General features: G+C 38.1%; 2 protein-coding genes and 1 pseudogene across 2 annotated transcripts; all 3 read left to right on the forward strand.

The window, feature by feature from the left end:
* The first annotated feature begins 49 nt into the window (after positions 1–49).
* OR7D2 (olfactory receptor family 7 subfamily D member 2) lies at positions 50–1,289 on the forward strand. Its single transcript, XM_039880411.1, has one exon. It carries the CDS (start codon positions 50–52, stop codon positions 986–988), a length of 939 nt encoding a protein of 312 aa, XP_039736345.1. The 3' UTR covers positions 989–1,289.
* A 3,946-nt stretch (positions 1,290–5,235) lies between these two features.
* LOC120616852 (elongation factor 1-alpha 1-like) lies at positions 5,236–7,414 on the forward strand (annotated as a pseudogene).
* Positions 7,415–10,381: 2,967 nt separating this feature from the next.
* LOC120616851 (olfactory receptor 7D4-like) lies at positions 10,382–11,320 on the forward strand. The gene has a single exon (XM_039880412.1). It carries the CDS (start codon positions 10,382–10,384, stop codon positions 11,318–11,320), a length of 939 nt encoding a protein of 312 aa, XP_039736346.1.
* Positions 11,321–24,734: the final 13,414 nt, after the last annotated feature.

A 24,734-nucleotide genomic window follows, 5' to 3' on the forward strand; every position in this document is an offset into this window, starting at 1 on the left:
TGCTAATTTATGTTTTTCTTATCTCTTCCTTCATAGATATATCAACTACATGGAAGCAGGAAACAAAACAGGAATTTTAGAGTTTCTCCTCCTTGGGTTCTCTGAGGATCCAGAACTACAGCCCTTCATATTTGGGCTGTTCCTGTCCATGTACCTGATCACTGTGCTTGGAAACCTGCTCATCATGCTGGTCATCAGCTCTGACTCCCACCTCCACACACCCATGTACTTCTTCCTCTCCAACCTGTCCTTTGTTGACATTTGTTTCAGCACAACTATAGTCCCTAAGATGCTTGTGAGCATCCATACAGAGAACAAAGCCATCTCCTACATGAACTGCCTCACTCAGGTATATTTTTCCATGTTTTTTCCTATCCTGGACACTCTACTTCTGACTGCTATGGCCTATGACCGTTTTGTGGCCATCTGTCACCCCCTGCACTACATGGTCATCATGAACCCACGCCTCTGTGGCTCACTAGTGTTTATTACTTGGTTCATTGGTATTATGACATCTCTCCTCCATGTCTGTCTGATGATGCACCTGAGCTTCTGTAAAGATCTTGAAATACCACATTTCTTCTGTGAACTGACACAGATTCTCAAGTTGGCCTGCTCTGACATCTTTCTAAACAGCACATTGATATATTTTATGACTGGTGTGCTGGGTGTTTTCCCCCTCTGGGGGATCCTTTTCTCCTATTCAAGAATTGTTTCATCCATAAAGAAGATGTCCTCATCAGGGGGGAAGCAAAAAGCTTTTTCCACCTGTGGGTCTCACCTCTTAGTTATTTCTTTATTTTATGGGACAGGTGTTGGGGTCTACTTCACTTCTGCAGTGACTCACTCTTCTGAGAAGGTCTCAGTGGCCTCAGTGATGTACACTGTGGTTACCCCTATGCTGAACCCTTTCATCTACAGTCTGAGGAACAAGGATGTAAAGGGGGCCCTGGGAAGGCTTTTCAGCAGAGTAGCGTCTTGTCTGTGATGGATTCATTGGCTCTGGGACTGAGAAATTTTGTGGGTACCAGTGGCAAAACCTTTTGTTCTGAATTTTTTACTCTTGAATCTCTGAAACTATCTTGTTCTTTCATCCACTCTAAAGGATCTATGACTTTGCTCTGTCTTGATTCATAACACATATTTAAACAATTAATGTACCAGTAATTTCTTTGATGATCTTTCTACCCTATCTGCTGTCCAAAAATTTTGTCATTCATCTTCTTTCTTACCTCTACACTAATGAGTTCTAAATTTCGATTTGAAGTATTTACTATATCTTTGTTATCATGAGTGCTGGCCTAGAATGTGTAAATTATTGATTGTTCACCTTAATTTAATTCTATATGTTTGATTGTGGATTCGTATTGTTTGTGTGTGTGTGTGTGTGTGTGTGTGTGTGACCAACAGTGTTTTTTTTTTACTGTATAAAGTATGATTAAAATATATCAAAATATAATTGATGTTTTAGTGCATATTATATGGTAAGCATATGTTAACTGTTCTCTAGTATCTTTCCTATTTTTTCATTAGATTAATTTCTTTAATTTTCTTCAATTCTTTTAAGTGTTTGATGGTATAAAAAGCTAATATATAGCGATGTTAGAATAATTGGAAAATGCAAATAAGAGATATGGTAGGAAAGCCAAAGGATAACCACAATTTACATTTCAATGCATTTACTTGTGGCCACTTATCCATCCATGTGCACTTATATGTTTACATACAAACGTTATTTCCTGATTTGATCCTTCCAGGCTGTAAGCGGTTTAACAAGTGTTCTCCCATCAAAGATGAGTTGTTACCGAACTCAGTTTCAGCTGCTTGCTGCTTGGGAGCCAATAAATGAGAGACAAGGTTGGTGTCGGGAAAGTAGGTTTATTCAAAACCCAGAATGCTGAGAAGATGGTAGACTGCTGGCATAAAGACCATTTTCTTCCTTCAGTGCCCACAGGGGTTATTATAGGACGGGGATTGAGTAAGGACAAGGGAGAAATTCTAAGCCTTATCCTGGAGGGGAGCGAGAATGTCTCTGGGCCAGCTCTCTTGTCTTCTTAGCCTTGGCTTGTTTCTCAAGCCACCTGGAGAGGAGGTAAGTGGAACAAAGGAATTAGCGAGGAGTGAGTGAGGAGTTCCTCTTTCAGGTGTGAGTCTGTTAAACTATCCTTCACTGCCTGCTCTGATAAGCAATGTGGAGCTGGTCCAGCAGAGGTCTGGTTTGTCTTATTTATTAGTAGGGCATTTTGCAGTCCATTTTCTGTCCCAGAAATGTCTGGGAATCAAGTCAGCTTCCTTTGAAGTCTGTTCCTAGGGTTCTCAAGCAAGCAAGCTCTTTATCTACAAGTTACACATTAGTTAAAAGACATTTTTATGTACATTAAAATGAGAATAAAATTGTATGGACAAATAGGGGAAAATGGTTACATAATAAAACTTCAAAAAAACCAGGACAGACACAGATAGAATTTTAAGGACAAAAATGGTTACAATGTTTCATTATGAGGTTATAATCATAAAGCTACAATAATCACAGTTACAGTTTGACAAATTTGATTACCGTTATATTTTAAAGTACTTGTACTTTCAGAGATGACAAAGGGAACTATGATTTTGTGTCCATTCACTGTTATTTTTAATGAAATAATACAATGTTTAATACTAGTCGAAGTATGGAAAGTCCACTTAAAGTAGGCACAAGCCACAGTGCTGGGGATTAAATCCTCACTTTGTATCTTACTAGCTATGTGACCTTCAGCAAAGCATCTCACCTCCCTGGACCTCAAAACCCTCAGAGATGAAGGTCAGGATCACCCCAACAGTTAATCCATCTGGACTAGCTGATATATTATTCAAAGGTGAGGGGAACTGAGAATGTATAGTAGAGGAAAAAGACACTGTGTATTAGTTCTGACCGCGAGACCACCTACAGTGGCAGAAGCTCTAGTTCTACCCACGGACCCTCCTCTTTTTAATGCATCTCACTCATCCTCTCCTCTGCAAAAGATCCATTGAAAACACAGAAAAGCTTTGCCCCCAAATTATGCAAAGTAGTTGATCCAAGTAAAGGCAAAACATATAAGATAACATAAACATGCGAGATCATATCCTACGAAGAAGCTTCTGCACAGCAAAGGAAACCATCAACAAATTAAAAAGACAATTTACCAAATGGGAGAAAATAATTGTAAATCATATATCTACTAATGGGTTAATATCTAAAATATATAAAGAATTTATGTAATTCAATAGCAAAAAGATAAACAATCCATTTAAAAAATAGGCAGAGAATCTGAATAGACATTTTTGCAAACAAGACATAGAGATGGCCGACAGGCACATGAATAGGTGTCAACACCACTAATCTTCAAAGAAATGGAAATCAAAAGCACAGTGAGATATCAACTCACACCTGTTAGAATAGCTACAATCAAAAAGACAAGAAATAACAAATGTTGGCCAGGATGTGGAGATCAGGGAACCCTAATGCACCGTTAATGGGAATGTAACTTGGTACAGCCACTATGGAAAACAGTGTGGATGTTCCTCAAAAATTTGCATAAAGAACTACCATATGATCTAGTAATTTCAGTTCTGGGTATTGATCCAGAGGAAATGGAAACATTAACTTGAGAATATATCTGCAGTCCCTTGTTCACTGCAGCTTTATTTACAATAGCGAAGCATGTATGAAATGGGAAGAACTTAAGTGTTTCCTATGAATGAATGGATAAAGAATATGTGATAGATAGATGATAGATAAATAGATAAATCGATAATAGATGATAGAGATATAAATAATGGAATATATTAAACCATAAGAAATTCTGTCATTCATGACAGCGTAGATAAAACTTGAGGATGTTCTACTAATTTGTAGTAAGTCTGAAAGGGAAAAACACATACTGTATAATCTCACTTATATGGGAATTCTCAAAAACAAAGCAACAACAACAAGTGAACGCATAGATACAGAGAACAAAATGAGAGTTTCCAGAAGTGAGAGGGTAGATGAAATGGCTGATGGTGGTCAAAAGGCACAAGCTTTCAGTTACAATATGCTCAAGTCCTGGGTATTTAATGTACAGCATGGTGACTATAGTTTTAAGATTGTACTGTATATTTGAAAGTTGCTAACAGAGTAAATTTTTTTTCCCGCTTTTTAAATGGTGACATTGGTTAACAAAATCTAATAAGTTTCAGCTGTATACTTTAACAGTAAGTTATATATATATATATTTACACTGTGTGTTCACTTCCCATAGTTAGATTTCTTTCTGTCACCACATAGTTGACCCCCTTTGCCCTGTCAACTTTCTCCCTTTCCCCTCCCCTCTGGTAACCACTAGTCTATTGTCCATGTCCATGAGTCTCTGTTTGTCCTGTTCATTTGTTGCCTTTAGGTTGATATCCCACATATAAGTGGCATCATGTGATTTTCATCATTTTCAGTCTGGCTTATTTCGCTTAGTATGATTATCTCGAGGTCCATCCAAGTTGTTGCAAATGACAGTAGTTCATCTCTTCTTATGGATAAGTAATATTCTATTGTATATATGTACCACAGCTTATTTAGCCCATCATCTATAAGGACTCTTCGGTTGCCTCCATATCCTGGCCACTGTGAATAATGCTGCTATGAACATCGATGTGCAAATGTCTTTTTGGATATGAGTTTTTAGGTCTTTGGGGGTAAATATCCTGTAGAAGAATTGCTGGATCATATGGTAGATCAATTCTTAGTCTTTTGAGGAAACTCTATATAAGAGAGTAAATCTCAAAAGTTCTCATCAAAAGAAAAATCAAGTTGTAATTATAGGTGGTGATGGATGTTAACTTATTGAGGTGATCACTTCACACAATTATACAAATATCAAACCATTATGCTGTGTAGCTGAAACTATGTAAGGTTATATGTCAATTATATCTCCAATTTTAAAAGTTCATCCAAATGTCCCAAGGGATGGACTACAGTGAATGCTGTGCTGTGTTGTAGGATTAGGAACTTATTTTTCCAGGTGCAGAGAGTGCTTCTGACAGCCCTCAGCCCTCTTTGAGAATAACCATCAGCTAAAGGAAGTTGGCTCCCCCAGGGTCCCACCACTTAGATCTTTTGCTGTGGGGAGCATAACTAGCCAAAATCCATCTGCATCTTCCACTGTGTTTGTATTAAGCTGCTCCTAGCGAGTTACTGAAAATAGTGGTGTGCCAGTCCATGCCCATTGCCACAGTCACACAATGACACTGATGACCAGGATCAGTTACTCCTGCTGGGATGGTGACTTCTCTACATGGCATGAAGACCTGAAGTATCAGGCAGCAGCACAGCAGGAATTTTAATAGGGCCTTGCCATGTCTCTGGAAGTGTGTCCTGCAAAGGCCTGTGGAGACTTGAAGCATAAACTTCCCAAGTGGCTCAGTGGAACTGTCATAACAAGGGACCACATCTGCTTCCAACCCTTGATCTATGGACCCATGTATTCTATTAAAGATACAGTATACTATGACTGTCATTGATTTAAGTGTATATTGCATCCTGTCGATTATGTAGTCAGCACTACCTGCATGTCAAATTCCTTGGTAAACATGATCATTCTTTTTTAAACTAATTTTTCCTCTATTTTCTACTAAATTTAAAAAATTTCTCCCATGTTTTATACTTCCTTTACACCACGCTTTTCTCTCTCCTCCCCTTCCCCTACAAACGTTATAAGTGGTTTATATTTGTCACCTATATTTCCCCAATACTCACACTTCAGTCCACTCGACATGGATTATTTCTTCCCTCTAGATAGATATAATAATAAATAGAGCCCTCACTAATGTCAATAAAGTGTCTGTGTCAACAGCAAATGTCAAGAATATTTTTCCCTTTTCTTTTTCACATTGGGTTTTTTGCCAGAACATGGGGGTTGTGAAAACTACCACTAAATCTAAGCCAAAATGAAGAGGAGAAGACTCATATCAACATCGCTGTCATTGGACACGTAGATTCCAGCAAGTCTACCACAACTTGTCATCTGTTCTATAAATGCATTGAGATTGACAAAAATAAATAAATAAATAAAATAAAAAAATGTGAGAAGAAGGCTGCTGAGATGGAGAAGGGCTCCTTCAAGTATGCCTGGATCTTCGATAAACTGAAAGCTGAACATGAACCAGCGTCACCTTTGATATCAAGGCAGCAAGTATCATGTAACCATCACTGATGCCCCAGGACACACTTTATCAAAAGCATGATTACAGGCACATCTCGGGCTAACTGATTGTTGCTGCTGGTGTTGGTGGATTCGAAACAGGTATCTCCAAGGATGGGCAGGCCCAAGAGCATGCCCTTCTGGCTTACACACTGCGTGTGAAACCACTAATTATGGGTGTTAACAAGATGGATTCCACTGAACCACGCTACCGTCAGAAGACACATGAGGAAATCAATAAGGAAGTCAGCACCTACACTGAAAAAACTGGCGACAACCCTGACATGGTAGCATTTGTGCGAATTTCTGGTTGGAATGGTGACAACATATGAAGTCAAGGGCTAACATCCCTCGGTTCAGGGGATGGAAAGTCACCCATAAAGATGGCAATGCTACTGGCACCACACTTCTTGAAGCTCTGGATTACATCCTGTCACCGACTCGTCCAACTGACAAGTCTTTGCATCTGCTCCTCCAGGTCATCTACAAAATTGGTGGTATTCGTACTGTCCCTATGTGCCAAGGAGAGACTGGTGTTCTCAAACCTGGCATGGTGGTCAGCTTTGCTTCAGTCAACATAACAACTGAAGTAAAGTCTGTTGAAATGCACCATGAAGCTTTGAGTGAAGCTCTTCCTGGGAATAATGTGGGCTTCCACGTCAAGAAGTTGTGTGTCAAAGACATTCTATGTGGCAATGTGGCTGGTGACGGCAAAAATGACCCACCAATAAAAGCAGTTGGTCTTTTGACACAGGTGACTATCCTGAAACATCCAAGCCAAATCAGTGCCAGATACCCACCTGTGATGGATTGTCACACAGTTCACATTGCTTGTAAATTTGCTGAGCTGAAGGAGAAGATTAATCATTGTTCTGGGTCAAAATTGTAAGATGGCCCAAAGTTTTGAAACCTGGTGATGCCTCCATCATTGATATGGTACCTCGCAAGCCCACGTGTGTTGAGAGCTTCTCCCATGGGCCATTTTGCTGTTCGTGACATGAGACACTTGCTGTGGGTTTCATCGAAGCAGTGGACAAGAAGGGAGCTGGAGCTGGCAAAGTCACCACATCTGTTCAGAAAACTCAGAAGCTAAATAAATAGTATCCCCAATACCTGTCATCCAGTCTTAATCAGTGGTGGAAGGATGGTCACAGAACTGTTTGTCTCAGTCATTTAACTGTGAAAGACTGGTGAATGATTACAATGCATCTTAAAACTTTCAGAAGGCAAGGAGAATGTTTGTGAACCATTTGGTTTTTTGTATGTGTGGGAGTTTTTAAGTTATTGGTTTTCAAAATCAGTAATTTTTAATGGAAACAATTTGACCAAAAATCTGTCACAGAATTTGAGACTCACTAAAACAATTTAACGAGAATCTTTGTTCTTTTGGTCAACACTGCAACTTCCTCTAGTACTACTTTGGTAAAAGACTGCTGAAACTTTAGAATTTGATAATACTGGGTTAACATTTATTTTCTGGATGGGAACTTAACATTGTTTCACCTTGTCTGAAGGGGAGGAATCATGTTTACATAGTGAAAAGCTATGGGAAGAATCTACTGGTAATACTTCATAGGTCAGGACAGATAAGCAAAGAGTAAATTTGTTTATGTATAAGCTAGTTTACACATGGTTAGTCACATAAATTTTAAGTAAATTTGTTGTTATGTCAAATTTTAGTTTTCCAGTTACTGAAATGTGAATTCTCAAATTTACAAATTGTGGGATACTTTATAAAGAACCTAAAATAAGGCTTAATTAGTATAGAGCACAGTTAATTGTATTCAGATTCTAAGAGAAAAATAAATGATTCCGAAAGTTGAAAAACATTTTTTCAGTCTTCATTTTGTCAGACTTTTCAACAGAACCCAAAACTTAATTGTGCTTTTCTTCAGAAAGAACATCTTTGCCTCCGTGACACTGTGGACATGAAGAGGTGCATAAAATCTCCAAAGATTATTCAAGGGAAGAACATCACAGAAAATTGGTTCCTAGTTTGGTTCCTGTAGCAATTAAACTTACCTTAGGGACACTTTACAATTTTAAGTTAAACCAAATAAAGAAGAGTTTCTCTTTGGAGGAAATTAATATACCTCCCTCATTTCACTTCTTGCACAGGCACAACATTGATGAAAACTTTTCATTTTTGTTTTTTTACTCCAAGAGTGCTGAATTGTTTGGACAGTGGAAAGACAATAAAACAATTTACTTAATGAGGAGCTCTGAGAATTCAACCCTTGAGATGATGGAAACGTTAAGCATGTTCTTGTTGCCTTTTGCCAATATTCATTGGCTCTTAGTGAAATAAAAATGCAATTGGGCTTTCCAGGGTCAGACCTTGGAGAACAGAAAGCTTCAGTGATAACCTTCAGAGAGTGTCACTGTGTCCCAGTGAGGGCTGGTGGAATAAAAAGGAAGAGAGAGAAAGCAGGTACTGGGCTTTATCTCTACAATAGTGAGATTAAGACAATTTCATGCTTGTTTAGTCAAACGATGAAGTCTCTCTATTTTAAAGGTACATTAGTTTCCCCTGAACCTGTCTTTTCTGGCCTTTTATTTGTTTTCTTTTCTCTCTTCTTGGAATCTAGAGCCTCTCTCCAATAAGAGTTATTTTCCGGAGAGTCTCCATCTCTTATCTACTCTTTTCCATGATTGTAGGGTCCTCTCAATTTCCTGTGTTCAGTTATTTATTCATTAACTACTAACTAGAGATCCACTATGCATGAGGAATTATGTATTTTGTTTCTCGTGTGATTGGGTTTTTCTATTACATTTCCTAACTCTTTTTGAAGTAGATTTGACTCACCAATAGCACTTAATAGTTCCATATTGTTATTGTTGTTTCACCTTACTGTCCACAAAGTTATCTACAAATAATATAATTATTTCAGACATTTGGTACTCAGGCTAATTTTCTTTCATCATCTTAGTAATCTCTTTAAGTGTTCAGGAGAATATCAAATGACTAATTTGAGTAGTCTGCCTTGGTCTGTTTGTGAATTTAACACAAACATTTTAGTGTGTTAATGTCCATATCCTGTTGTCTGCAGCTTTAAGTAACGATTTTTTATTGGGTTAAGAAATCGAAATTGGTTTCCTCATTTAGTGAGAAAATAAGAATTGTATGATGAGCTTGAAGTTTCTTTTTTGTGTTATAGTTGATGCTTTCAGTCTCAATCTTTAATATACATCTAAGATTTGTATATGTTGAGCGCCTACTTGTGCCAGGCACCACATAAGTCCCCGAATGATGATGGTGAGCCAAAACACTCATGACCACTAGCCCACAAATAGACATAAATTACCAGTATGAGAAGCACATCAAGAAATAGTACAGGAAACTCATATTGTGTGTTTCTTACACTCTGTCTGACCTTAATGATATATCACTATGTCACTGACCTCTCCAATTTCTTCTATTACCAATCTCAGCAACCCACAGGACAAATGGGAACTCTGTTCCCTCAGTCCAGATGCTAACCTTTCTTAACTGTCTCTTGAATAACCTTTATCCATCCTTCTCACAGCTTAAATATTCATATTTTGGAAAAGCCATTTCTACCCACTTCCCCAGAATAAATAGATCCCCAATGATTTTATTCTCTTCTCAAATAATTAGCATTCTATAAACATTTAAACTTTATAATGGGGAATATAAAATTTATTTTTGGATCAGAGAATAGAATTTACATATCTTCAATTATTTTTGAAGCATCATATAAAAAAAAATTGGATTACGTCCACAGATTAGAATAGAGAATTAGAACCAGTGAGTGGGAGATAAAAAGAGAGGAAGGTTTCTTTTAAATAAAAGAAAATCTGAATAATTGCACACATTTTAAATAAAAATGGTGTGCCACTCAAATGATAATCTCTACACTTCTTTCATTCCAATAGCTCCATAATAGTAATAAAGACATGAGTTTTTAACTCAAACCACCTTAATTTGTGATCCCATGCTTCCTAATGATGAAAGACTTAAATTTAATGTGTCTTCTTATATTTCTTTCTAAGAATGTGGTTACTGCTATTATTTTCTTTGTGAGGTTTAAAAATCATGGGCATCAGAATGATGGCTAAAGCATAAAAGCTGTAAGGGTAGAATGAAAAGGTGATGATTAGCTGAGGTGCTATTAGGCTGTTCATTGAACGTTGCTTTTGACTCCTTCAGCAGACACACCAACTACATGGAAGCCGGAAACCACACTGAAGTATCAGAATTCCTCCTCCTCAGTCTATCAGATGATCCTGGATTGCAGCCCCTCCTCTATGGAGTGTTTCTGTCCATATACCTGGTCACCATTCTTGGAAACCTGCTCATCATGCTGGCCATTAGCTCTGACTCCCACCTCCACACCCCCATGTACTTCTTCCTCTCCAACCTGTCTTTCGTTGATATCTGTTTCATCTCCACCACTATCCCAAAGATGCTGGTGAACATCCAGGCAGAGAGCAAAAACATCTCCTACATCGGATGCCTCGTTCAGGCGTGTTTTTTTACAATTTTTGTTGGGATGGATGATTTCCTTCTGACCGTGATGGCCTATGACCGGTATGTGGCCATCTGCCAGCCCCTACACTATGCGGTCATCATGAACCCTTGCTTCTGTGGTTTTCTGGTTCTGATGTCTTGGTTCATCATTTTCTGGGTCGCCCTGCTTCATATTCTACTGATAATGCGGCTGACCTTCTGTATGGGCACTGAAATTCCACATTTTTTCTGTGAACTGGCTCAGATTCTCAAGGTAGCCTGCTCTGACACCCTCGCTAATAAAATCTTCTTGTATGTAGCCACTGTCCTCCTTGGTGTGTTTCCTCTCACTGGAATTCTGTTTTCTTACTATCGGATCATCTCCTCACTAGGGAGGATGGCCTCCACTAAGGGTAGGTATAAAGCATTTTCTACCTGTGGGTCTCACCTCTCTGTGGTCTCCTTGTTCTATGGGACAGGCCTGGGGGTCTATCTCAGTTCTGCTCTAACTCATTCTTCCCAGAGAAGTTTGATTGCCTCAGTAATATACACCGTGGTCACCCCCATGCTGAACCCCTTCATCTACAGCCTGAGGAACAAGGATGTAAAGGGGGCCCTGAGAAGTCTCTTTGGCCGAGCAGCCTCTTGTCCATGATGGGTCATTGGCCTGAGAGCTAAGTGGACATTGTGGTACCAGAGGCAATAGTCACACATTCAAATATCATGGTTCTGTTTTTTTTCATAAAAGACATGCTTTATTTCTTCTATTCTCAAAGCACCTGTGACATTATTTTTATTTTTCACCTTAATTTGATTGTGCTTGTCCTTTGAAAATCACACAGTACTCATAACAAAGTGCTTAAAGCCACATCAGAATGGTGTTGTTTCTTCACATGTGTGACTTTTGACCATTTTGAAAATATTTCTTTGAGATTTTTTTTCTCTAATTACCTCCATTTTTCAAAAGAAGAGACTGAGATTGAGTTGGACTATAAGCTGCCAAGCTAACACTTATTTTCCTATCTTACTTTTGATAGGAACTATGATGAGATTTTCAGCTTCAAAGTAAAAATCTAGACTTGAAAGTTGGTTTGTTCCGATGATTCATAGTAATATGCTGTCTAGAATAATTCTGAAATATGAATTATTGTTTATGATCTTTCGTTTCTTTCATCTTTCTTCACTTCCTTTGTTTCCTTTTTTTATTTGACTTTTATTTCCCATTATTGCAGCTTTAAAATACACCCTCTAAAATTCTAAAATGAATAGTAATTAATACAATAGAAGAAGAGTTGTTTTCTTACAGGGTTTACTTTATTTCTGAGATTCTCTCATGGTGCCATTAAGAATGAGTTACACACTTGTGCAATTTTTTCAGAACGTTGTTCACTTTTGAGAAGAGTGTGAGAGAATTGAGTCAAAGAGGGATGAGGTAGTACATGCCCTCAACACTCCTGCCACGTTCCCTGGGATCCTCTCACCATCTCCATTGCACGACTGTCAACATCCAGCACCAGCTCAAACCTACTTTGCCGCATATGCGGTGGCGGAAGTGACAGGGAATTATGCTTCATCAGAGACAGCTCTTGATGGAGAGATGTGAGGCGTATCATGCCTCTCACCTGTTAGCTGGGATAATGCTGAAGTTTGGATTTTGTAGCAGTTACCAGAATTTCCCCACAGGATAAAACTGCTTATTCACTGTTGTAGTTGATTTAGTGCAAGCTTTATTGGATGTGTGTTCTTCCCTTATTCGCTCTCCTCTCTCCAACTTCTGTTCCTTGCTCCTTTCAATAAAGTGTTTGCACATGAATACTGGCTGAACACCTTCTGCAGGAACCAAAATAACACAGGTGATAAAGATTGAAGAGGTATTAAGACAATACCTAAAAGGAAGTGGGAACTTTTGAGAAGAAAAGGAATCAATTGCTGGGGACATAGTAAAAACTGCAAAGTTACTCAAAAAATTGTTAGAGGAAAGTCTTACTTCATGTCACTTTAATTCACTTTGATTTTATTAAGTTGAATCCAATGGGCATTTCTTGTCTAATGTATACATTGGGGAGGGTATCTTGGAGACAAAATTATTGCATTGTAGAGTGATAAGCATAACAATATTTGTGTGTAGTAAATCCTGTTGAAAACTAAAGGAAAAGTCTTTAACTTATCTCAAATAATATCAGAAAAATCTTCAAATTTTTATTTTTTAAACATTTTTATTGGGGTATGATTTACATACATTGGTTAATTCATGCACTTATAATGAAAATTTCCCTGATTTTAGTAAATTTATAGTATTGGAATTATTACCAACATCAAGTTATAGCATATTTTTGTCACCTCAAAAGTACCCTTGTGCACATTTGCAGTTAATTCCCATTCTTACCTCAGTCTTAGAAAACTACTTACCATTTTCTGTTTTAGAAATTTGCCTTTTCTAGATTATTTTTATAAATAGAATCTTACAATATGTGTTTTTTTGAGTCTAGATTTTCACTTAACACATTTTGAGCGTCATCCATGCTGAAGTTTGCATCAAGATTTTGTTCTTTTTAATTGCTGAAAAGTGTTATGTTGTTTTTATATACCTCAAGTTGCCTACTCATCTACCATTTAATGGGTACTTGGATATTTCTAGTTTGGGATTATTATAAATAATGCTGCAATGAACATGTGTGTATTTGTCTTACTATTGACATGTTTTCATTTCTCTTTAGTGCCTTGGAGTACTATTACTGAGCTGTATAATAAATTTATCTTTAACTCATTGAAAAACTGCCAATCTTCCATCACCATGTATTTGACTTTGGTTGGTGAACATACAATGCAATATAGAGATAATGCCTTATTGAACTGTACACTCGAAACTTATATAATTTTATTCAGCAATATCATACACAATAAATTTAATAAAAAATAAAAATAAAAAAACTGCTGAATTATTTTTTCAAAGTGGCCAGACCATTTTATATTTCCACAAGGAAAGCATGAAGTTTCCAGTTTTTTTCACATCTCTACCAACACTTGGTATCAAGGAAAACCTTTGAATAGGAGAATATGTCTGAGTGTTGAATACGAGATAATGACTAGAAATTTAATGGAAAATGGGTTCGGGTGATATTCAAGAGACATTAAAGAGTGAGGCATATCAGAAAAATATATAGAACATATGACTGAGTTATTAAAAATAAGGTTGGATACCTAGGTGGGAACTGACCATTGAGAATCTAATTTGACCTATTAAGGATTTTATAAGCAAACGAGCACTGGAGACCTGCATTCATCATAGGGATAATGTGAGGACTTTAGGATTTCCCTGAGTGAGAGAAATTTGAGGCACAGGAACAGTTAGGAAGTTGTCAGAGTGCTCCTGGAGATATCTGATGGGGACCTGATATAAGTCCATGGCAATGAGATGAATATATTTTGAAAGAGAGATGTAGTAGCTTCCTATTGCTGCTGTGACAAATTACCATGAGTCTAGTGGCTTTAAATGACACACATTATCTTATAGCTCTGGAGGACAGAAGTCTATCATGTATCAGCAGGGCTGCTTTCCTTCTCAAAGATCTAGAGGAGAGTCTGTGTCTTTGCCTTTTCCACATTCTAGTGGGCTCCTGCGTTTCTTAGATTTTGTGGTGCCTTCCTCCATCCTCAGAGACAACAGTATAACATCTTCAAAGTTCTCTCTAGCCCTCCTGACTTTCTCTTATAAGAAAACTTGTAATTACATTGAGCCCACCCACATAAGTCAAGATAATTTCCGCATCTGATCCTTAACTTAATTACACCTTCAAAGTGCCTTTTACCATCTAAAGTACACATTCAGAGATTCTGAAAAACTTTGCAGAAATGTCTTTGGGCGGCTATTATTCATCTCACCATGGGAGATGTGTGTGAGTTAGAATTTGCCAACGATCAATTAATAAGGCCTTGAGCTGAGCAGGTGGTGGATCTCTCATGGCACTCCTTGCTGATTTTCATTGATCATGATCACCTCATGATACTGATTTACATAAAGGTGAGGCTGCACTAGACAGTTGTGCTTTGGTGGCAAGTGGCATAAAAGAGAATGTCCTTATCCGTCTGAATGTAGCTGAGCAGAGGCTCAACTGTACATGGGTACAACTGAACATAGGGGCTCAAACACTGTGAGGATTTCCTTTCAGATAATTGGCTTTACATTCTCATACCCTTTATCTACATAAGGAGACATGGGAGACAGCAGCTGCCACTACACACGCATGGTAGCTTTACTACTTAATAGGAACTAGATAATTTAAACTCCTATATGCAAAAGGAAATCTCAGCAAGAATTCTGATTGGCATAACCAAGTCCTCATTCCACATTGGCCAATCAACTATGATCAGCAGGCAATGATCTTGGCAGCACCTTCAGAGCCACATTTGTTTATTCTATTTATTAAATCCATTTTACTGATTATTTGCTATGTGTCAGTCATTATTTTAGGCTCAGCTACCACAGGATTTAGAGGATCAGAGGCATGAGAAGGATCTGGTTGTCATATTACAAATGATGGTCTTAATAAACCTCTTTGAGAAAGTTACACTTGTAAAGATGGCGAATGACTTAGGTGAGTGCATCTGGGGAAGAGTGCCCCAGGCAGAGGGTAAGGTTAATACAAAGACCCTGAGGTGGGAGGTTGCCTAGGGGCAAGGTGGCTGGAGCAGAGTGAGTGAAGGGAGCAAGGAGTGTCAGGTATAAGGGGCTGATCATGAGAGGCTTTCTCTGCCTCTGAAGGACTTTTGCATTCATTTAGTCTGAGTGACTGAGGAGTGACTGCAGGGTTTTGAGCAGACACCTGAGAGATTCTGACCTCAGATTTTAAAACATCATTCTGGCTGCTGGGTTGAATATGGATTGTAATGTGTAAGGCAGCCTGCTTGGAGCTGACTTAAGCAAGCAGGGTATGAGCTAGGTGTTAGGACCAGGGCGGGGATAGTAGTGAAGGGTTGACAAATGGTCAAATGGGCTATATTTTGAAGTTAGAGCCACCAGAAGTTGTTGCCAGACAGGATATGGGTGAGAGATAAAGAGAGGAGTCATAAATGACTCTAGGGTTGGGGCCTGAACAACTGGAAAAATGGAATTGCGTCCGCTGAGACAGGTAGAATTCTGAGTGGAGCCCAATTGTGTGGGGTGAGGAGGTGGTTGAGGAATATCAGAAGTTTACTTTTTTAAATGTCCAAAATTAAGATTCTAAATAGAGAAATATTATGTCATTCTACTTATATCAGGTACCAAGAGTAGTCAAATTAATAGAAAGAGAAATAATGGAGTTTGCTGGGGGCTGGGAGAATAGAGGAATGGGGATTTAGTGTTTAACATGTGCAGAGTTCCAGTTGGGGCAGATGGAAAAGTTCCTGAGACAGATGGTGATGGTTACCCAGCCACGTAAATGTACTTAATGCCAAGTGTACAAAATTGTACATTTAAAAATTGTTTAAATGGTACATTTCATGATATATAAATTTAACCACAAGAAAAAATATTACATAGCATGAAGTAATGGAGAAATTTGAGATTTATTTCAGATAATGTTTTTAGTATCATTGTAAGATAATAGAGAATGATTGGGATATTTTAGATGAAACATTTAATATTATTCCTCAACAGCCTAGAGCAGGTTTCTCAACTTTAAAATATTGACATTTTTTGGTCCGTATAATTTGTTGCAGGGAACTGTGCTATGTACTGTAAGATGTTTAACAGATCCCTGTCCTCTGCCCACTGGAAGCCAACACCGAGTTGTGATAACCAGAAATTTCTTCAGACATTACTAATTTTACTACGAGTGGGTAAAATCAACCTGATTGAGAACTCCTGGAGTAAAACAATTCTAGAGTTGGTGGTGATAGCTTCAAAGAGTTGGAACAGTAGAAGAAACAACACTCCAGGAGTATAAAACATCAGTTTAATCCTGGAAAGGTTGAGTTGAAGGGCCTGTAGAACACCCTGATGGTGCTATTATCTCAGAAGACAAAGATATTGGTGTGGCATTCATTGGTCTGCACTGGTGGTAGCATAAATAAAGGAATTGTACAGAAAGAGGGAGAAGTTCCTGTTGAGAGAGTTGGGAGTTAGAAAGACAAGCTGATGCTTGGCTGAATCCTACCCATGATCCTTCAGTTCTTAGTACAGGGCTTCTCCATCCTGTATATCCTCTCATTGGACATGATACCATCCATCATGTTAAGCACCTATAAAGGAAAAGGGCTCTGTGATAAATCAGTGACCAAGAGTTACCTTGGAGACTGATCGGATCATAAATTCCTAACTAGGCAGTTCCTGGCGGTTAGTCACACCCTAGGCCTATAACTTCTTTAGGAAGAGGTTTATCTTTGCTTTACGTGAGCCCTGTTCATTTTTCATCTTCACTTAGGTTAACACGTCATTGAAACGCCAGAAGGATCTTCTTTTTTCGAGCATCTCAGAGGCATAACCACCCCCAAGAGAGCATAGAACCTTTTAACTATCCTGTCATCGAATCATAGAAAATTCGCCCTCCCTGCTTTCTTCCACCTTCATAAAATTTTCCTTACGTTTCCTCCTGAACTGCAAGTGTAGAAAAGGAACTGCAAAACCATCATTCCTCTGGAGAACTTTCGAGATCTCATTTCCCAGCAATTGTTGTCAGTTTGGCTCAAAGAGACTATGTGTTTAAGTATTATTTTTATTAGTTTCAAGTATGCAGTATCTTGATTGGACATTTATGTAGTTTATGAAATGATCCCCCTGATTGCTCTACCTTCCCTCTGGCTCTACACATAGCCATTACCTTACTGATGTCTGCTTTCCCTATGCCGTGTTCCGCATCCCCGTGAGCATCCATCAGCTAATAATTTGTACTTCTTTAGCCCTTCACCCCATTTTCCCAGACCCCAAAACCCTTACCCTTTGTCTGACATCAAATTGTCCACTATGTTTGTGATTCTGTTTTTGATTAGTTTGTCCTTTTCATTCCTTAGATTCCTCATATAAGTGAAGTCATATAGTGTTCATCTCTCTCTGTCTGACTTAAACACTTTCTAGGTCCCTCAAAGCAATATCTTTTTCCATCCCCTTCCTTTTCATATGTAGGAGTCTTGTTTCAGTGACTCTATCTTTTGGTTGGAGCACTTAATTCTTTTCCATTTAAGGTATTTATGGAGCGGAATGTAGTTGTTACCATTCTTTTTTCCAGTTTTTGATACTTGCTTTTTCTTCTTAAAGAAATCCCTCCAAAATTTCCTGTAATACCGGCTTTGTGGTGATAAACTCTTTTAGCTTATTTTTGTCCAGAAAGCTATTTATCTGTCCTTCAACTCTAAATGATAGCTTTGCTGGATAAATTATTTTTGGTTGTAGATCCTTGTCTTCATCAAGTCCCATATTTTGTGCCCAGCCCCTCTGTCTTGGATAGTTTCTTTTGAGAAACCAGCTGCCAGTCTTATGGATGTTCCCTTGTAGGTTACTATCTGTTTTTCTCTTGCTGCTTTTAACATTCTTTCTTTGTATTTAACCTTTGGCATTTTAATCAAACTGTGTCTTGCTGAGGGCCTCTTTGGATCTCAGAGTTTGGGAATTCTCTGAGCTTCCTGGGATTTTATGTCCATTTCCTTCACCAGATTAGGGAAGTTTTCCATAGCTGTTCAACATTTTGATTTTCTTCAGATATGCCGATCAGACAGACATTTGGACCTTTAATAATGTCTCATATGCTCTTTAAATTATTGTTATAGTCTTGGCATCTTATCTCTTGCCATTCTGATTGAGTGTCCTTGACTTTCTCATCCTCCAGAAGAGGTCTTTTCATCCTTTTCTTTATTCACTTTTTAAAATTTCATTTAATATACTTCTCTTCTCAAATAATGTGTTCTTCATTTCAGACTGGTTCCCTTTGATAATTTCCATTTCCATTTTTATGTTTTTATCTCTATGTTGAAGTTCTCACTGAATTTATCTACACTTCCCAAAAGTTCATTGAGCATCTTTATATCCAGTGTTTTGAACTCTGCATCTGTTAGATTTCTTCGATCTCTGTTCTGTTCTCTCATTTGGTTTCTGCTTCTTTGTCTTTCCTTTTGGCCGCCTTTCAATGTCTGTTTCTATGAACTAAATAAAATTCCTAAGTTGCTTGGTCTTATTAGTGTGGATTTGTGAAGTAGGTGTCTAGTGGCGCAGTCCTGAGAGGGGTTCAGCTGCAAGCCAAATTTAGTCCCAGACTCTCCCCCTCCAGTGCCACATGTTAAGATTCAGGAAGCAATCCACAGATGCTGTGCTTATAGTTGCCTCAAAAGGCCACACCGGGAAATGAGGCCAGCAGGCTGTAGCGTGAGTCAAGTGATACTCAGCAAGAAACACCTGATTGGCTGAGGATATACCTGGATGTGGCTTGGGTGGGGCCGGTAGTATGGGGAGGTGGTGTTTCAGGGAATGTTCTGGGAGGAGCGACCTCTGTTATCCAGGTTGTTGAGGTCTTCGCTATGGCGGTGCTGTATTCACCCACTGGGAAGGGGGAGGATGGAAAAGGGAACACTCAATACCGCTGGCACTTCTTTACAGAGCAGTCTGGCCTTACCCTCCGACAATGTCTCCTTGTAAGTTTCTGGTGCCCCCTGCATGCATCCAAATTGGCGCTGGTGCTCAGAGCGAGCAGGTCTGTCACCGTGAAAATCTGCTTCCGGATATAGCTCCTTTAAGCGGTGTCTATTGCTGCCACTCCCTTGGTCTCACTCAGCTGCCCTACCTTCTGCCGTTGCAGGGTGCTTTCTTGGATTTTTCCCTAGTTGTTTGGCTTCTTCTTCTAGATCTCAGGGGATTTTTCCTCGCTACTTGCTCCTTGTTGGTGTCACAACTTTGATTTGGTCACCAGAGGGAAGAACCAGAGCCTCTATCATCTACGCCATTTTTCCCCCTCCTCCAAAAGATTAGTGTTCTTGATTATAGACTCTTCCAAATGAAAATGACTGCATTTTTGACTTTTTGGAATAAAATTTTAAAAAATTTATGAAGTTGATATCTAGAGTGGAGAACCAATACTTTCATTACTAATGTTACTTGTGACTTCTGATTAAGACAGAAGCTGTTTGCTCTAGGATTTTATTTTTCTAATGGCTGAGTAATATTCCATTATATACATGAACCATAACTTCTTTATCAATCATATGTTGATGGACATTTAGGTTGCTTCCATATCTTAGCTATTGTTAATTGTGCTGCCATGAACATAGGGGTACACGTATCTTTACGAATTATTGTTTTGGTTTTCTTTGGATAAATACCCAGAAGTGCAATTGCTGGGTCAAAAGGTATACCCAGGTTTAATTTTTTGAGGAACCTCCAGACTGTTTTCCATAGTGGCTATACCAACATGCAATCCCACCAACAGTGTATGAGGGTTCCCTTTTCTCCATATCCTTGCCAACATTTGTTGTTTTTTGATGTATTGATGATAGCCATTCTGACAGGTGTGATGTTAATTTGCATTTGTCTGATGGTTAGTGACCTTGAGGATCTTTTTGTATGTCTATTTTTGAATCTTGCCATAATAGAGTTGTTGCTCCCTACGTCTATCTACTAAAAGGGATGAAGAAATTGCCTATGCAATATTCAAAATCTTGTATTTATAATTGCAATGAATGTTGAATTATACCTCAATGTGGGATTATCACTGAGGTTTTAAGTGGTAGAAAGCTGTTTATTTAATAATATTATACTTGGCGATGAGAAATTGCTTTTAATTACTCACCTTGTATGAATTCGTCCAACTTTGATTTTACTGCTCTAATTCTAATTTACCTCAAGTAATGAGGGAATGATATATTTCAGTTAGAATTATGTATAAATATTTTATAAAATAAATAATTCACTGATTTAAAAATGTATTGCAGTACTCAGGTTTTTGTGGTAAATCATAGACTCTATCTTTAATTCTCTAGCATCTACTAGAGCATTTCTTTTTTGCCATTTAAATATTTTCTCATGTCCAAAATGAAAAAAAGAATCTTATAGTACTTGCACTTGTTTTTTCTCTTCACTACCAAAGTTCCTGATAGTGTTCTACGCTTATGAGGTCAATTTCCTCATGGCTAAGTCACTCTCAAACCCACTATAAATAGACTGCTTCCATCACTCTACTATAATTCCTCTACTGTTTTCCTTGTCACTAAATCCAAGACTTATTGTTCAGCCTGTATCATACTTGACCTCGTACCATCATTTTACGTGGTTGACTCTCCCTATCTTGAAACATGACTTTATCTTCACAGCGTGTTCAGCACCACATTGCCTATCCACTTCTGACACAGTCACAAGGGATTCACTGAGACAGATGCATTTCTATTTTCTTCTGTGTTACTTTGAGAATCTAAGTACTATGGCTATAGGGAAATGGGTTTTTGGAGCACAGACACATTCCTGAGGAGGAACTTCTTTTTCTCAAAGCCAAATCGATAGTGATGAAAACTCATCCAAGAAGGAAGTGTCCATGGGGAGCAGAGAGATCCATCTGGCTCCAAAGCTGCCTTCCTGGAAACAGAATTAGCAAACACGTTCAGTTCTGCCATTCGCTCCTTTCCTCAAAGGAGCTGAATGACTTCAAGAGTAGAACAGCAGAGGAACAATTTATTTAATGAGAAACGATGATAAATTATTCCACTGGGGCTTGAGAAACCATAATACTTCTCTAGCATCCCTGCCCATAGTTCAGCGACACCTGACCAAGAGGAGACTACACCTATGCCTCTCACAGACATGGCTTTGTGACAGGTTTTATCTCCCCACCATTCCCTGGGAAAGTCTGTCTTCAGCATCCGACACTCAGAGGAGAAAGAGGTTGTGCAAACATTCCTTTAAACAATGCCAGTGGAGTGACTCGCAGTCCTACTGAGTACTGTGTATGAAACGAAGGCTTAAAATGGTGGAGAGGGAAGGAGGTTATGCAGTTGATAATATTTCAAGCAATTTTTTTAAATACTTAATTTATTTCTCTGGTTATTTATGTCTTCTTAGATTCCATTACAGTGGTTTTCTGTCGCCGCCAGCTCTGATAGAATCTAGTATTATTCTAGAACCAGTATCTTGCTCAATGTCAGTAGAAATTGGTACTCCCTCCTGTGTGAAGAGTTTCCAACACATCTGCTAATAGCTTCTTTGTTCTTCTTGAGTATAGTAGTTCTCAGTGTGTGGTTCCTGGAGCAGCAGCATCAGTACCCCTGAGAAGTTTGATGGAAATGCAGATTCTCAGTCCCCACTCAAGACTTGCTGATAGAAACTCTAGCAATAGGACTCAACAAGGGTGTTAACAAGCCCTCCAGGTGATTCTGATGCATGCTATAACAGAGAACCTCTGCTCCAGCAATGTACCTACTTCTCCACCCAGCCTGATCATCAGTTGGTTTCTATGAGGTTATACATACTCTTCAATTTAACAAATATGTACCAACGCCCACTATGTGCCAGGTGTCATCTGTGATGTCATTGCAATTGCGAATGGACCTTTTTCCCTCTTACCTTTCGGAATGATTGTTTGCAAAGGCATAAAAAAACTGATTAATTCTAATTGTAATTAAATGGACTTTTTTTTAGTTTATAAGCAGGTAATCATATAGGTAGCTGATAGTGACCAATTTTGTTCTTGTCTTTTGAGTATTATTACGTCATTTACTTTTCTTGTCTTATGACATTTATTAGGAATTATTAGAAACAATGTTAAATAATTATAACAGCAGGAATAATTTCCCCTTTCTACTTCTTGTGAGTTGATTTTGCTTTTTAGGGATTAATGATGGATCTTGGATCAACACTAGGTTCAACCTAGCTATTTTTATTACATGTGGGCAGTATCCTTCTATTCTCTGTGACTGAAAATTTACTCTATTCTCTTCCCATCAATGACTTAAATTTTATTACATGTGTTTATGTTAAAACTATTATTGTTTTCTGCATTGCAAATACTTTGTTGTCTGACTTTCTAATATTAAATATTTTTATACATTTCAAGTGAACATTAATTCATAAGGAAGTATGTTATTTATCATCTCCTTTTTCCGGTTGCTGCATCTATAGTCGATGTAGGATTAAGTTGTACATTTCTTGTATGTGTTATATATGATTATTTTTTGTTTCAACCTTCATTCAACTTTCCATGCATTTTGAGAAGAAAACGCTGAGAATACCAGGACAGCTAAATTTTAAAACATGTGGTCTGAACTTATGTAATTTATTATTCAGTTGTGAAAGGAACAGATTTTAATCAAATAATTTCATAAGTAAATGCAGAAACAGAAGTATAACTCATGTAATGAAGAAAAATGTAGTGCGCCATACAAGCTCAGGCTAATGGGACTGAAATAATTGGGCAGGGAGAGTTCAGGAAGGCTTCTTTGAGGAAGTGATGTTCTATCAGAGATATAATAACAGGAGTTATCACAGGAGAAAAGGGCATGGAGGAGTAGCCCAGCAGGGGATGGGGGCAGTCCTTGCTGCACAGGCATGGCTTGGGGAAGACATAGCATTTTTACGATTCCTAAGAAGGCAAAAGTTTTGCAACTTAGAGAGTAAAAAGCTGGTGTTGTTCTTAATAAGACTGGGAGGTTAGAAGAAAGTAACATGTCTGGCAAACCTGGAAAGGGTGTTAAAAGAAAGAAATATCACAGACCAGTTTCTGTAATGGACACTGAGGCAAAAATCCTCAGAGCATATATGTGGTTGCTTCTGCTTGGGCCTTATGGTATAATTCATATAGGACCACTTTAGACTAAATTCCTCTTGCTGAGGTTTCTAGGCCAATGTGGGCTCTAAATCTGTGAGTCGTCACCTCAGCTGCAGTGTTTTATAATGTCTGACTCTCTGACAACATTTTGTAGATGGATTTTCTTCTTTTCTTCTTCCTTGTACTAGTGGGCATTGCGTGAAAGTGCTTTTAACTTTTAATTTTGACATCACATCAGATTTAAAGAAAAATTGATTACTGGATGCCCAAATGTTAACATTTTACCATGTTTACTTTTTTCTTTATGTGGTTTTCTCTCCTTTCCTGTGTGTGTTCTCAGAATCATTTGAGAGTAAGTTGCATTGTAGATATGATACCTCTTTTCCTCTAAATCATCAATATTCACTAAAAACAAGGACATTTTCCTCATATACCAAAGTACAATAATTAGAATTAGGAAACTACCATTGATATAATAATAATATTATCAAATGTATAGAACTCATCCTTATTTTTTAAAGTAATAATAACTTTTTATTTTTCAGTTATAGTTGGTATACAATACTGTATTAGTTTCACATGTACACCATAGTGATCAGACATTTATGTGACTCCTGGAGTGATCACCCCAACAACTCTAGGGACCCTCTAACACCAATGTTATCGAATGTATTCCTTCTATCTCCACGAGTATTTTTAACTACCAACTTATACTTCTTGATTCTGTCCCCCTTTTCATCAGTCCCCCCAACACCGCTTTCATATGGTAATCCTCAAAATGTTCACTGTATCTATGAGTTTGTTTCTCTTTGTTTGTTTTTTTTCTTTAGATTCCACACATACGTGCAATCATATGGCATTTGTCTTCTTCTATCTGATTTACTACATTCTGCACAATACCATCTAGGTCGATCATGAAATATCTTTTTCCATTTCCTTTTTTTAGTTGGTATGTGTCTTTTAATGTGAAATGAGCCTCTCGTAGGCAGCCTATGTAAGGGTCTTGTTTTCTTATCCATTCAGCCACCCTATCTTTCTATTTTTTATCTGAAGTGCTCATTGATATATATGTAGTTATTGCCATTCTTTATTCATATATATATTTAAAGGTGAGGGAACTCTTGGTTGACCTCACAAATTGCAAGGACCTTGTCAGTTTACAATACTCCTTATTTTTTTTCATTTTTAAAATGTTTTTACGCCCATAGTATCTGGTTTCCCTAGGTGTTCTCCTATCCAAGTACTAACCAGGCCCGACCCTGCTTAGCTTCTGAGATCAGACGGGACCAGGCTTGTTTAGTGTGGCATGGCCATAGAGTCTTTATTTATATTTTTGATACATGCTTTTTTCTT

The sequence above is a fragment of the Pteropus medius genome, unplaced genomic scaffold, assembly GCF_902729225.1.
Source record: "Pteropus medius unplaced genomic scaffold, Ma_sr-lr_union100, whole genome shotgun sequence".
Taxonomy (NCBI): Eukaryota; Metazoa; Chordata; class Mammalia; order Chiroptera; family Pteropodidae; genus Pteropus; species Pteropus medius.

Bases quoted from the DNA above. Each gene is read 5' to 3' on its own strand.
- LOC120616851 (XM_039880412.1), top strand. From the start codon at position 10,382: ATGGAAGCCGGAAACCACACTGAAGTATCAGAATTCCTCCTCCTCAGT.
- OR7D2 (XM_039880411.1), top strand. From the start codon at position 50: ATGGAAGCAGGAAACAAAACAGGAATTTTAGAGTTTCTCCTCCTTGGG.